The sequence below is a fragment of the Seriola aureovittata genome, chromosome 21, assembly GCF_021018895.1.
Source record: "Seriola aureovittata isolate HTS-2021-v1 ecotype China chromosome 21, ASM2101889v1, whole genome shotgun sequence".
NCBI lineage: Eukaryota > Metazoa > Chordata > Actinopteri > Carangiformes > Carangidae > Seriola > Seriola aureovittata.
The window spans coordinates 2,809,812-2,821,139 of record NC_079384.1 but is presented as its reverse complement, the minus strand read 5'-3'; the positions used below and the strand labels follow the sequence as shown (position 1 = coordinate 2,821,139).

Here is an 11,328-nt window from a genome sequence, read left to right as displayed (position 1 = left end):
GTTCCAGACGTCTTGACGGCTGGTTTTAAGGCTCAGTTTTCTGAATACAGGCGGTTTTGCCATTTAATATTCTTGAAGGAGCTTCTGAATGCAGCTTGAGTTTTCAACTTAACCGACGGATGAAGTTTGCTCAGCTGACCTGGAGCTGAAGATGTGATAGCTGTACAAATGTGATCCAAAAGGTCCAGAAAAGGAGTAAGTAGACCTTGAGTAGAGGTTTCCAGGAACCAGTGTCGAGCTGAGGATTTTCTCTATTGGAGATGACTGCAGATTCACAAAGAGGAAGGTCTCTCAGATGATCTGTGCAGATGAGATGGATGATTAAATTTTATATTCAAGCCCCAGTCTTCTTCCTGTTCCTCCAACGCTGTGTCAGTGAAAGATGACGATATGTGCCACAGCAGCGCCTCAGTTTGACAGGATAAAGGACACAGCTGTTGAAGGCCAGGTGTGTGGGTTCACCATTATGACCATGGATGATGTATGTGAGCAACACTTGCAGCAGTCGACTCCACCTATAAAGGATAAAGGATGTTAAACTGATCAGGTTGATTTATTGTGGATTTCAGATTTAATTTGGGCTTTAGAGCTCGTTCATGCGGCCTTTCACATTTCCTTCATCTCTTCCATAATCCAGTGGTTCTTACAAGTAAAACTATAAAATGTCAGTTGGATTCATGCAGGATGTTTGTCACAGTGCTTTAGTTCCCCCTGTGTTTCGGTACCGTGTGTAACACTGCATCATCGGCCACTAGAGGGCGCCCTTCAACAGGAGATGAGACCTTGTTATGGCTGAGGCAAAAACAACGAGAAACCAGTCTGACTCAATTCGACCAAGTATTTTCCTCTCTGCTTCCAGTCAGAAAAAGACAGCCGCAGTTTTACAACTACAGTTGCCACGGTGACGACCCGGCTGCGGTTGAGCAGTTTGGGTTCAGGTTTTTTCATGACGAGGGACAAATAAATGGATGAGGCTCCTTTTGATTACCCAGTTCTTCCACGTCCACGTTTGAGTTATTGATTAGTAATTAGACGTAAAGCAGCATTTTGTGGCGCAGTGCAACGAGCTGTAAGCTTTAATTGTATTATGCTGATAAGTCTTTTCTGGTCACGTGCACCTTATACAGTTGATATAGTTTATACATCCAGCAGATGTGGACTCTTGTAGAGTCTTCATTGTGGGAACGCTTTATTCTACAGGTCTGTTATTTACTATGAATGTCAGAGGACGTCTCCTGCAAAGACTTAATATTCATTTAGTGACAAGGTTAGCTTTCTAATAAGTCATTAGAAGACTTAGTGATTAGTTTGGGGTGTAAAAAAGTGTTAATCTGTACTCTTTATATTTAATATTTCTGTTGTATATATTTCTAAATAGCTAAAAGTTCTTTATATGCTTTATAAATCAGGTGTATTCCATTCCATGTCCGCTGTCTTTTCAGCCCTTAGAGTGGAAACCTGGACGATTGTCATTTAAATAAGTGTCTTTAAGTTTAACTGGGTAACATAACGTATCATAAACATCATAAACAAACCAGCAGTTACCATGTTTCGCCATAGGTGTCGCCAAAGATAATGAAACGGAGATCTTCGACATTGCTTCTTCATGTTGACCAGAAGGACCCCTCTGATGGAACGTTTGACCTATGACCTTCAGGAAAAGCGCTGCAGAGCGCCGTGTACCTAAAATCCATTTACAACTTAACTGGATCAGCTAGAAGACGTCACTATGGCCGACTCTCAGGGTGATTCAACACAATGAGGATGTAGTGACGGACTCCTTATATTAGTCTTATACTTAAGGAATCACTTAAAGTCAGTTAAACAGTTGCACAAAAGACCTTAGCGACCAAACTAAGGAAATAACTAAAGGTACCACTGACTTAACTGCAACATGATGGAGTTTATGGCATTAAATGAAGAAAATTAACATTTTAAGAGATTCTGTAAAAACACCCTTAAGTAACTCCCTCAGCTAAGAAGAAATAAAACCTTAAGTGTTATAGTTAAGTAGAAACAGACAGAACCTGTATATATAGACAATTAAATTATATATTTGAAGCTTTCGAAATTTAAAAGTTTTTATATAAATTTTTATAATATGAAATGACACAGACAGAAATGCAAGGCCTGAAACTCTTGGCAAGATTGATCAGTAAACAGCTGCTAATGCTAACGTTAGCTACGTAGCAGTAGCAAAACTTAAAAACAGCTCCTTTAAATTCGCTCTTGCGTAATTCAGTAAACTCTGGACTTTTGCCGCCACATATTTACTTGTTCTAGTGTGGCCATTAGCTTATTGTGGCTAATGTTAGCAAACTCCCTCCTGCTGTGCTCTGTACACTGTTCAGAACAAGTTACATCGTCTCACTTTAAATGTACATCCACATACAGTTTCTCTACAGTCAGTGTTGTGTTTATTTACCAGTTCAGCCATGAGGCGTTTTCTCGGCTCTGCCCACTTTGCTGTTTCCTGAAACCTTTGAATATCAGACACATTGTGTTATTGTGTTATTGTGTTGGGGCTGTGCGTTAACAATCAGAGCTCTGGTCTGATGCGTCACTGTGAACTCAGTCCTCCAGGAAGCTTCTCCCGGCCTTCGTGCCTCCCGCGGATAAATAAATGGGAACTTGATGCTTCTGCCTCATGAGCTTCTTCTGCAAGACACAATCGTTCAGCTGACTCCGAGGAGCAGCGCCGCACACGTTCGTGCACGTTTACATGGAGGCGTCGCAGTGACCAGACTGACCTCTGCCTGGTAGCGTTGTTACTCCCTCGCTGAGAGAGTCGACGGCCTCATGTGTCGAATGAAGTCGGCGAAGGTCAAACTCCTGAAGAAGAACAGGAAACACTCGTTCAGATTTGATAAGAAAGAAATGTGCACATTTTAATAAAGCGAGGGAGTTATGGAAAACAAGAACAGCTTGGACTCAGGGTGGATGTTGCTGTTAGTGATGATTTGATGAAAATGCATCATTTGAACAAACCATTCAGAACTCCCACTCAGTGAGAGGCAGGGCTGGCTGTTACTGCAGCAGGACTTTTAAATAATGGTATAAACAAGATCTGGGTGTGGAGCCTCACAGACCAGCTTTGTTTTAGTTCATTTAGCCGCTGGGAAGAATTCAAACTGTCACAGACACGACCTCAGTGAAAGGAAGTAAAGTTTGTTTTTCTCTAATGAAGAAGAGGTAACAAAGTACCTGGTAGAAAGAGGGAGTTGTCACAGTTTGGGTGAAGGAAGAAGACAGAACCTGAGGTTACCTGGGAGAAGAAAGGATGTAGTCTTGGGCTGATCTGGGGCTGATGGTCCAGGAGTCAGAGACATGTTTCCCCCAGTTTCACCTGCTGCTTCCTGTCAGACAGGAAGTAAGCGGGCGGAGTCAGGTACACTCAGCTGGGAGAGCTGGTCCTGCAGCAGGATCCTGGCCCACAGGTTCCTGAGGAGTCCAGGTGCAGGAGGATGAAGTGGAGACCTACAGACCTGTTGGCCCCTGTAGGTGAACTGAAGGTGAACTGTAGAGGCTCCAGGAAAGGGTCAGTGATGGTTTTGAGTCACAGTCATTGTCTTTCAAAATGACACAAGAACTCATTCACTTTGAAATATTTAAAATAGAAATATAAACAAACTTTACATAATTAAACTGAAAAGCAAAAACTGACATTAAAATGCAGCCAAAAGCAAAATGTTATTAATCCATCTTCTCAGTTTCTACTCAGCAACACAAACAAGTTTCATATCGTTAAAAAACATGGTGCTATGAGTTTATGAAATACCAGTGTCCAGTGTTCCACAAGACTTCCGGCTAAATATTTCAAAGTAAAGCTTAGCGACTCTGCCTAGAACCAAATGCTGAGTGAAAATAAATATATTAAATATTTTAAAGGTTATTTAATGTTAGCTGTCAGTTCAATGATCAGTATGTACCAAGGCAAGTTTATTTACTTATAGTACAACCCATACTCCAGGAGTGGTGCTATATACTTTAACTATGAAAGAAATCAACAAACTACAACATTAACTGTAAGTTTACAATCAGTGGTGGAAGTAAAAATAGACCACTAATAATATTTATTGAACTGCTACTAAATAATATCCTGTTTACATTAGTGGTGTTGATGTGTTATTGCAAGTGTTAAAGTTAATTCTTGATTTTTGAAAACAGCTTAAAAAATAATAAATAATCAATAACAATAAATAATAACTACTACTACTAATAATAATAATTATAATAATAATTACTTTTAATCGCATCTCACGGTCTTAGCATTTGGAGTTTGTTCAGTTGTCATGGAGACTGCTTAAAAGAAGTTTTCTAATGTTTACTTACGTGTGACACGTTTTAGGGTTTTATTTTGAAGGCACACCCCTGTGACTTCCGGCCCCTCCGGTCCTGCTCCGTGTAGCTTCACGCCGGTTCTGAAGTGGCCCCAGACGGTGCAGGCAGCGCCGGAGGAGCAGAGCGGAGAGGGGGCGTGCTCGACAGCGGGAGGAGGAGAACCTGTTCACCGACTTCACACAACTTTCACTCCGCTCCGCCACGAGCCGGGAGCCGCCGCACGAGCTCCGGACCCGGGACCAAAAACACAGACTTTCACACTCGCTCCACAAAGTGTGTAGTTTTTTCTTTCTGTAGAGGAGGGAGGAGGGGTGTCCGAGGATAATCTTCATCATCACCACCACCACCACCACCACCATCATCATCATCATCGTCATCGTCATGTCTGGATCGTACTGTAAAAGTTTGTACCCGTTCAGCGGGGAGCAGCACCAGCAGGGACTGAACTTCGAGGCCGGGGAGATTATCAAGGTGGTGCAGGCTCTGCCCGGAGGCTGGTGGGAGGGAGAGAAGGACGGAGACAGAGGATGGTTCCCGTCCAGTTACGTCCAGGTGCTGGAGGTAAGACTCTCCACACATGTAATCAAACACAATGACTTAATTAGATCTTAATTGGATGTAGATTTTTATTTATTTATTTATTTTTTTTATTTATGGCTCCTGAGTTTCTGATGGAAAAAACTAGAAGTGGATTTTTCTGTCTTACACACACACTAAGTGACAAGGGTGGAGAGTTCAGACCACACACACACACACACACACACACACACACACACACACACTCTCTTGAAGATAAAGACAGCATTGAGTGATGCTCTCATAAATAGTTTCCCCGTGCTGAGTTGATCAGATTAACTCTAACCTCTCCAGCTGCTCCTGCCTCACTGATCACATCATTTCCTCATTCCACACACATTCCTCTGAAATACTCAGGTCTGCTCTCAGTGCGCCTGAATGCACTCTCTCTCTCTCTCTCTCTCTCTCTCTCTCTCTCTCTATGGTCAGCCCCTCCCGTCCCCACCCAGCACCCCCTCCTCTTAACACCCAAGAGACTTTAGAAATGCTGCTGCTGCTGCGAGTCAGAAAGCGTCTCCCACCTCAGCTTGTTTGTCTCTGTGATCACAACATCGCAGAGGACAGAGTTTTGTGGTTGAGCTGGTGACACCACCTGGAGGTCCTGACAGTTTGTTATAACCATGCGGGGGGGGGGGGGGCAGGAAGCCAGCGCTCTGAGCTGTGGCACCAGGGCTGCCATTTCTATCACGTCTCCTCTGAATGTGAGAAGACGCAGTGACACCAGAGTGATGTGTCCTGGTTCTGGTTTAGAGACGGTCGCCAGAACCATGCAGGGACGTGAGGACGCGAACCTGAAGTGCAACTTGTCTTATCTTCTCTCAGGCATGTGGGTGATGGGTGAGGCGGCAGGGTGGGACCAGGTTCAGTAAAGTATCAGTTGATCAATTGATCAGTCTGGATCTCGTCGTCTCAATCAGAGTCTGCGTCTCTGATCCGATCAGTAGTTCAAACAGTTCTGATCATCAGGATCTGATAGTGTGAATTATGACAAGTTTGAAAAATATTTTCATAATTGATTTTAAGACAAAATACCAAATTGTGTTGTGGGAGTCAAATGAGAGGATCTGCTGCCTATACCTCTTGGGTTTAGGCGGGCTGTGTCAGAACAGTGCGGGGGGGGGGGGCTGGGTCGGTTCAGGTCCCAGTGAGACATGAAACACACAATCCAGGAAGTCCAGTGTGACAAACATATCTCTGAATCTGAGGACGTAGCAGATACAAAAAAAACTACGGGCAACAACAGGTTTATTTTTGTGACTGCTTTCTCAGTTCTCTCATTATCAGATGTTTTATTTTTTTTATCCAGTGTTGGTTGGTCTCTAATCTCCATGACAACAAAACCGAAAAGTCACACTGATCCTCAGCTGGGTGCTCGGACTTTTAATAAAACGCTGTTGCGGAGCCAGATAACGGCTCAGCCCCTTAAGATAGCAACAGCAACGTGCTAATTTGGAGCGTTTCATCTCTGCGGTCTGCAGCTGCAGCGAGCGCTCGTGGGTTCAGACGCTGATTCTCACCTCTGCCGTCACCTTCTCCTGCTTCTGACGCTGGTGTGTGTAGTGGAGTAGTGAAAGGACTGCGGTCTGTCATTGATTTGTTTTGTTTGGGGGTCGGAGTTGAACCGTTCAGATTTACCTGCTCCACCAGGTGAACAGCTGCTCCTCTGTTCAGAAAGAGTCGACCTTGTACAATAATGCACAACAGAAAACACACGGCACAATAACAGCTGGTTCAGATATATTCTTTTAAATTAGTGATGAAGCTGAACAACAAACTTTATTATCAAAGACGCCTTTAACAATAGAGAGGACAGAGCGTGTAGAACAGTACATCAATTAGAAATATACCGTATTTTAAACTAATGTGACTAAGAAATTGAATTTGAGTGTTACAGAAAAACGATGCCAAAAAATACACGTCGATACAGGTATCAATACTGACATTGATAACCCTCTCTCAGTTGATCATGTTTTGCTTTTTCGGGCTTCCGGGTCGGTATCAGTATCACAGCAGCTAATCTTGGGTCACACATAGTGAAACTGGAGCTACGGGACGAGGCGGTGAAATGACTGAAGGTGAAACAAAAGGACAATTCTGTGTTTCCTCATTCTGCTAAATAGTAAATTGACTCTGTCAGGAAACATCGCTCAGTGACTCGGGTTTCTCTCTCTCTCTCTCTCTCTCTCTCTCTCTCTCTCTCCCTCTCTCTCTCTCTCTCTCTGTCTCTCTCTCTCTCTCTCTCTGATGTTCGTTAGTCACTCAGACCAGGATCTGTGGATGAGCCACAGAGACGCTGCAGCTTCGGTCTGTTGTGTCTTTGTTCTACAAACGGCTTCATTCTTCTGAGCTCAGTGAGTCACTCAGGACCTGTCGCTGCCTGGTGCATCAGTCAGACTGGACACACACACACACACACACACACACACACACACACACACACACACACACACACCTGGTGCTGCTTTAGAGTTACAGTGTTATATATAATGTAAAATCTCTGCTGTGTGAAGCAGCAGTTCCAGATCATCGTGATTCACGGTGACACTGAGTCAGATCAGTGTGTGGCTCATTCGTGCCACTGTTCACCTGATGGAGGGAAACCAACCAGAGTGACTCACAGCAGCATGTCACCCAGAGCATGATGGGAAGTCACTGTCCAAACTGACTGGAGGGGGAGATGTTTTCTCGTTCGTTCGTTTGTTCGTTCGTTCGCTAAACCTGCTTTAAAATATAAGGTGTCAGCCGCCCTGTGGTGTTCAGAGCCGTCATCGCTGTTTCCAGACAGATGTTTCAGTGCTGTGACGGTCTTTGTGACCACATCTGGCTCTGTGTTGTTGCCTACATGCGATTCAGCAGCACCACAGTCGGTGTTTCTTCACCTTATTAATTTGTTTTTATCTCCAACTTTGATGGATCCTCATTAGAGTTTTGGCCAATGAACGAATGTTTCTACAGTTTATGTGTTTTAAGCAGCAGCAACAGAAACAAGCAGGAACCTGAAGCTACCGTGCACTGTGTGACGTTCGGGTGCAGCGGTAAAGTTGGAGACTCCGTGATGCCATCTGGCTGCTACTTTTCACTGGATTTACAGTGGCAGGTTTTCTCAAAGCCCCCGGCTTCGTACAGTGATTACATTCAAACTGAGCAGAGACACTGAATCAGCTGGTGGAGAGACACGAAGGTCTGGAGGGTGTTGAGGCAAAAAACAAGAAAGTTGAAAAATACAAATAAAAAATAGTAAATTAAGATGATGGGATGAACAAAATACATCGATGTGACATGAGTCAGAATTATGTGATAAATTGTAGATAAATTTGAATAATTAAATCAACCTATAAATAAGATCTAATTATGAAATACAGTGAAACTTATTAAATCAGTCATTTCATGTCTCATGTTGAGTCAGTAAATCAAATGTTTTACTTATCTCAATATTCAGATTTACTATTAGTACATTTATTTATTTATGATTATTGTGTTTTTATGCTTCAATTATAGTTAATGAATATTGGTTTTCTCAGTCTTGTATCGTGGTAAATTGCAATTTGTAGATGTTTGTATTATTTCTTATATTTTTAATAATTTATTCACATTTTTATTGTAAATATTTAAAAAAAAAAAAAATCTATTTATATTTAAGCTGCTCGACCTGCAGCACTTGCTTTTGCTTTATCTTTCTTTACACATATATTTTCTCACTACGTTTATTCTTATGAACCAAAACAACAGAACAAGTTCCTCATATGTGAAAACCTGATTCTGATTCTGAACATTTCCAACTGTGATGTATTCTGTATTTTACTTAATACACCAAACACTTCAGGATCCAGTACATGATCTGAAATGTTAACAGAGGCCCCCCCCCGCCCCCACTCTGTACAGTCAAGTGTGATTTTTCCTTCAGCATGAAGAGGCCAGTAATTATGAGATGAGGTAATGTTAATTCTAATACTCAGATTATTATTGTAGCATCATGAATTGTTGTCGTTATGTCCCTGTGGAGCTTCTGTGAGCGGTTTCCAACGAGCAGTGGATCATGGAGAGCCACTAAAGCTTCTGCCGGTGATGTGTCAGCTGTGTTTATTATGAAACTGTACACCCGAGGGTGTGTGTGTGTGTGTGTGTGTGTGGGGGGTCGGGTGGTGGTTTAGCCTGGCACAGTCACGGTGGGGTTGTAGCCTCCAGGTGTTTCCCCCTCCCCTGCACGCCGAAACACCGACACCTCCCTCCTGAGCTGACGTCACGGAGCGTAGTGAGTGTGGCGCTGAATGACTGTGAAGCGCCTCGTTCACCGCAATCTGTTTGTTTTGACACTGAAGAAAAGATTTGAGGGTTTCACACCTCAGCCGTCAGGCGGAGGGCGATGCTGGAGAGTCCCGGCAGAGCGGTGGGTGAAGGAAAAGTCCAGTCTGCTGTGGGACTTCTTACGTCAGTATGTTTAATATCATCGGGAAAATGAGCTTCCAAACTCAGGTTACGGTGGCAGAGGGAACTATTTCAATCCCCAGTCTCTCTGCTCCCAGTCCACTCCGGGCTATTTTCAGTTATAGCTTGAGAAACATTAAAGAATAATTACAGTTATTTTCAACCCGGGCCTCATTTTCCTAGTTTTTCCCAACATGCCGATGGACTTTGGCCAAAATGTTGTGAATGACTTCTCTGTGTAAATCTCAGCTCGTAGGGAAAACTCAACGCTGAGTATTTACCTGTTCACTGGATCTGGGCTGATCGTCACGGAGGCCAGAAGTCATGTGTTACAGCGGGTTCAACATTTACTGTGTTTCTGACTTTAGATGTTCAGCTTCATTCGGAGAACACGTGTCTGTCAGTCCGTCCAGTTTTTCGCTTCTTATTTGGGTCCAGGTCTCAGTGGTAGCAGGTTAAGCGAAGTGTCCCAGAACCACATCCTCGAGCTTTTTCCTGGAGCATCATCCGGCGTCCCTCAGGCCAGATGGGTTAGATTTTCCCTCCAGTGTTTTCTGGGTCTACCCCAGGATCCTCCTCCCAGTCGAGAGGTCCATGAAATACCCACGCAGAGGCAGCTGTGATGCTTCCTGTTGCTTTACCAGTGAGACGGTGAAATATGATCCAGGAAGTTTAGATTAAGTGACGGATTCACGAGCTTAAAGGTTTATTGGACAACAACACGCTCCATGGCGATCTGTGATACTGACAGACGGGGTTTAACAAACTCTGTGAGGTCACCACAGCGGGAACTCTTTGATTGTTCATTATGACGATCAACTTATTATGATCATTATTGTAGTACTGAATTATTATTAAATATAATATTCCCTGCCATAGTTTCACATATAACAGATACTTGCCAGTTCAATTTCTATTCAATTCAACAGACTTTACTGACATGACATTTTCAATGTGTTGCCGAAGCACAATCACAATCATTCAATGGAATGAAATTATGAAAGAAAAAAAATGTCAATAACAATATTAATAGAATAAATTGATAAAGAAATAGGAAAAAAGGCTATAAAATTATATGCACACATATATACACATAAGTAAAAGAAGAAGAAAAAGACTATCATAAAAATAAAAATGTAATGAATATAAATGAACATAAACACTGAAGGTGCCGCTGTGAGTGTGACACTTCGGTCCTTTCAGACGTCGCATCGCAGCAGAAGTTGAGCTAGCAAAACTTTTCTTCGGCAGCGACTCGTTCCAAACCTGAAGTTTCCACAGTTTTCCTGCCTGACCGGTGCCACACCTCCGAGTGGGAGGAGCTTTAGGCTGCTGGAAACAAACCAGTTCGTAGTAAACGTCGTGCGACTGCATCTAAATGAAAAATGGCTTCCTGTTCCTGAAAGGCGGGGGCAATGAGCCTCCCATCATGGAGAGGGGCAACACTGGACTCTCTCCAGTGTGATGTTACACTCACACTTGATGGTGCTGAGTCTCAGTCCAGCTGCTTCACACTCAGCTGTAAACTGGTCCAGGAGTTCACATGTCAGTGAAACCAGCAGCGCTACATCATCTGCAAAAACCTGCTCCCTCCTGTGTGAGTGTGGACATCCACAGTGAACATTAATCTGAATATTACATATACATTAAAACACATGACTCATAACTGATAATAGGTTTGGTGCTTTGTGAAAAATGGGGGGCACATGGGAGTTTTGGAGGGGGAAATCCAGATCAGGTGGTGAAAACCCAGATCAGTCAAACCACAGTTGATATTTCCCAACAGTATATACACAGTCTGAACCACTGGCATGCATGTTCAAGACTGAGGCTGCATCTGTTTAAACCAGGCGGACATGTTTGAGACTGACTCACGTGGTTGTGCAGGATCCTGCTTCAGCAGCTGAGTGAAGTCAGGTTTTTATCAGAGACCGTGGAGAGCTCAGCGAGTTCAGTCCTCGAGTGGAAAGCAGGACAGTGGAATGA

At 43.3% G+C, this 11,328-nt stretch overlaps 1 protein-coding gene across 1 annotated transcript in view; it reads left to right on the top strand.

Annotated features, from left to right (window-relative positions):
• The first annotated feature begins 4,422 nt into the window (after positions 1 to 4,422).
• The window catches only part of LOC130162129 (growth arrest-specific protein 7-like), a 63,873-nt gene continuing 56,967 nt past the window's right edge, over positions 4,423 to 11,328 (top strand). The window contains exon 1 of the mRNA XM_056365705.1: positions 4,423 to 4,902. Coding sequence (XP_056221680.1) covers positions 4,723 to 4,902 — 180 coding nt within the window. The 5' untranslated portion in view covers positions 4,423 to 4,722. The remainder of the gene's footprint in view (positions 4,903 to 11,328) is intronic.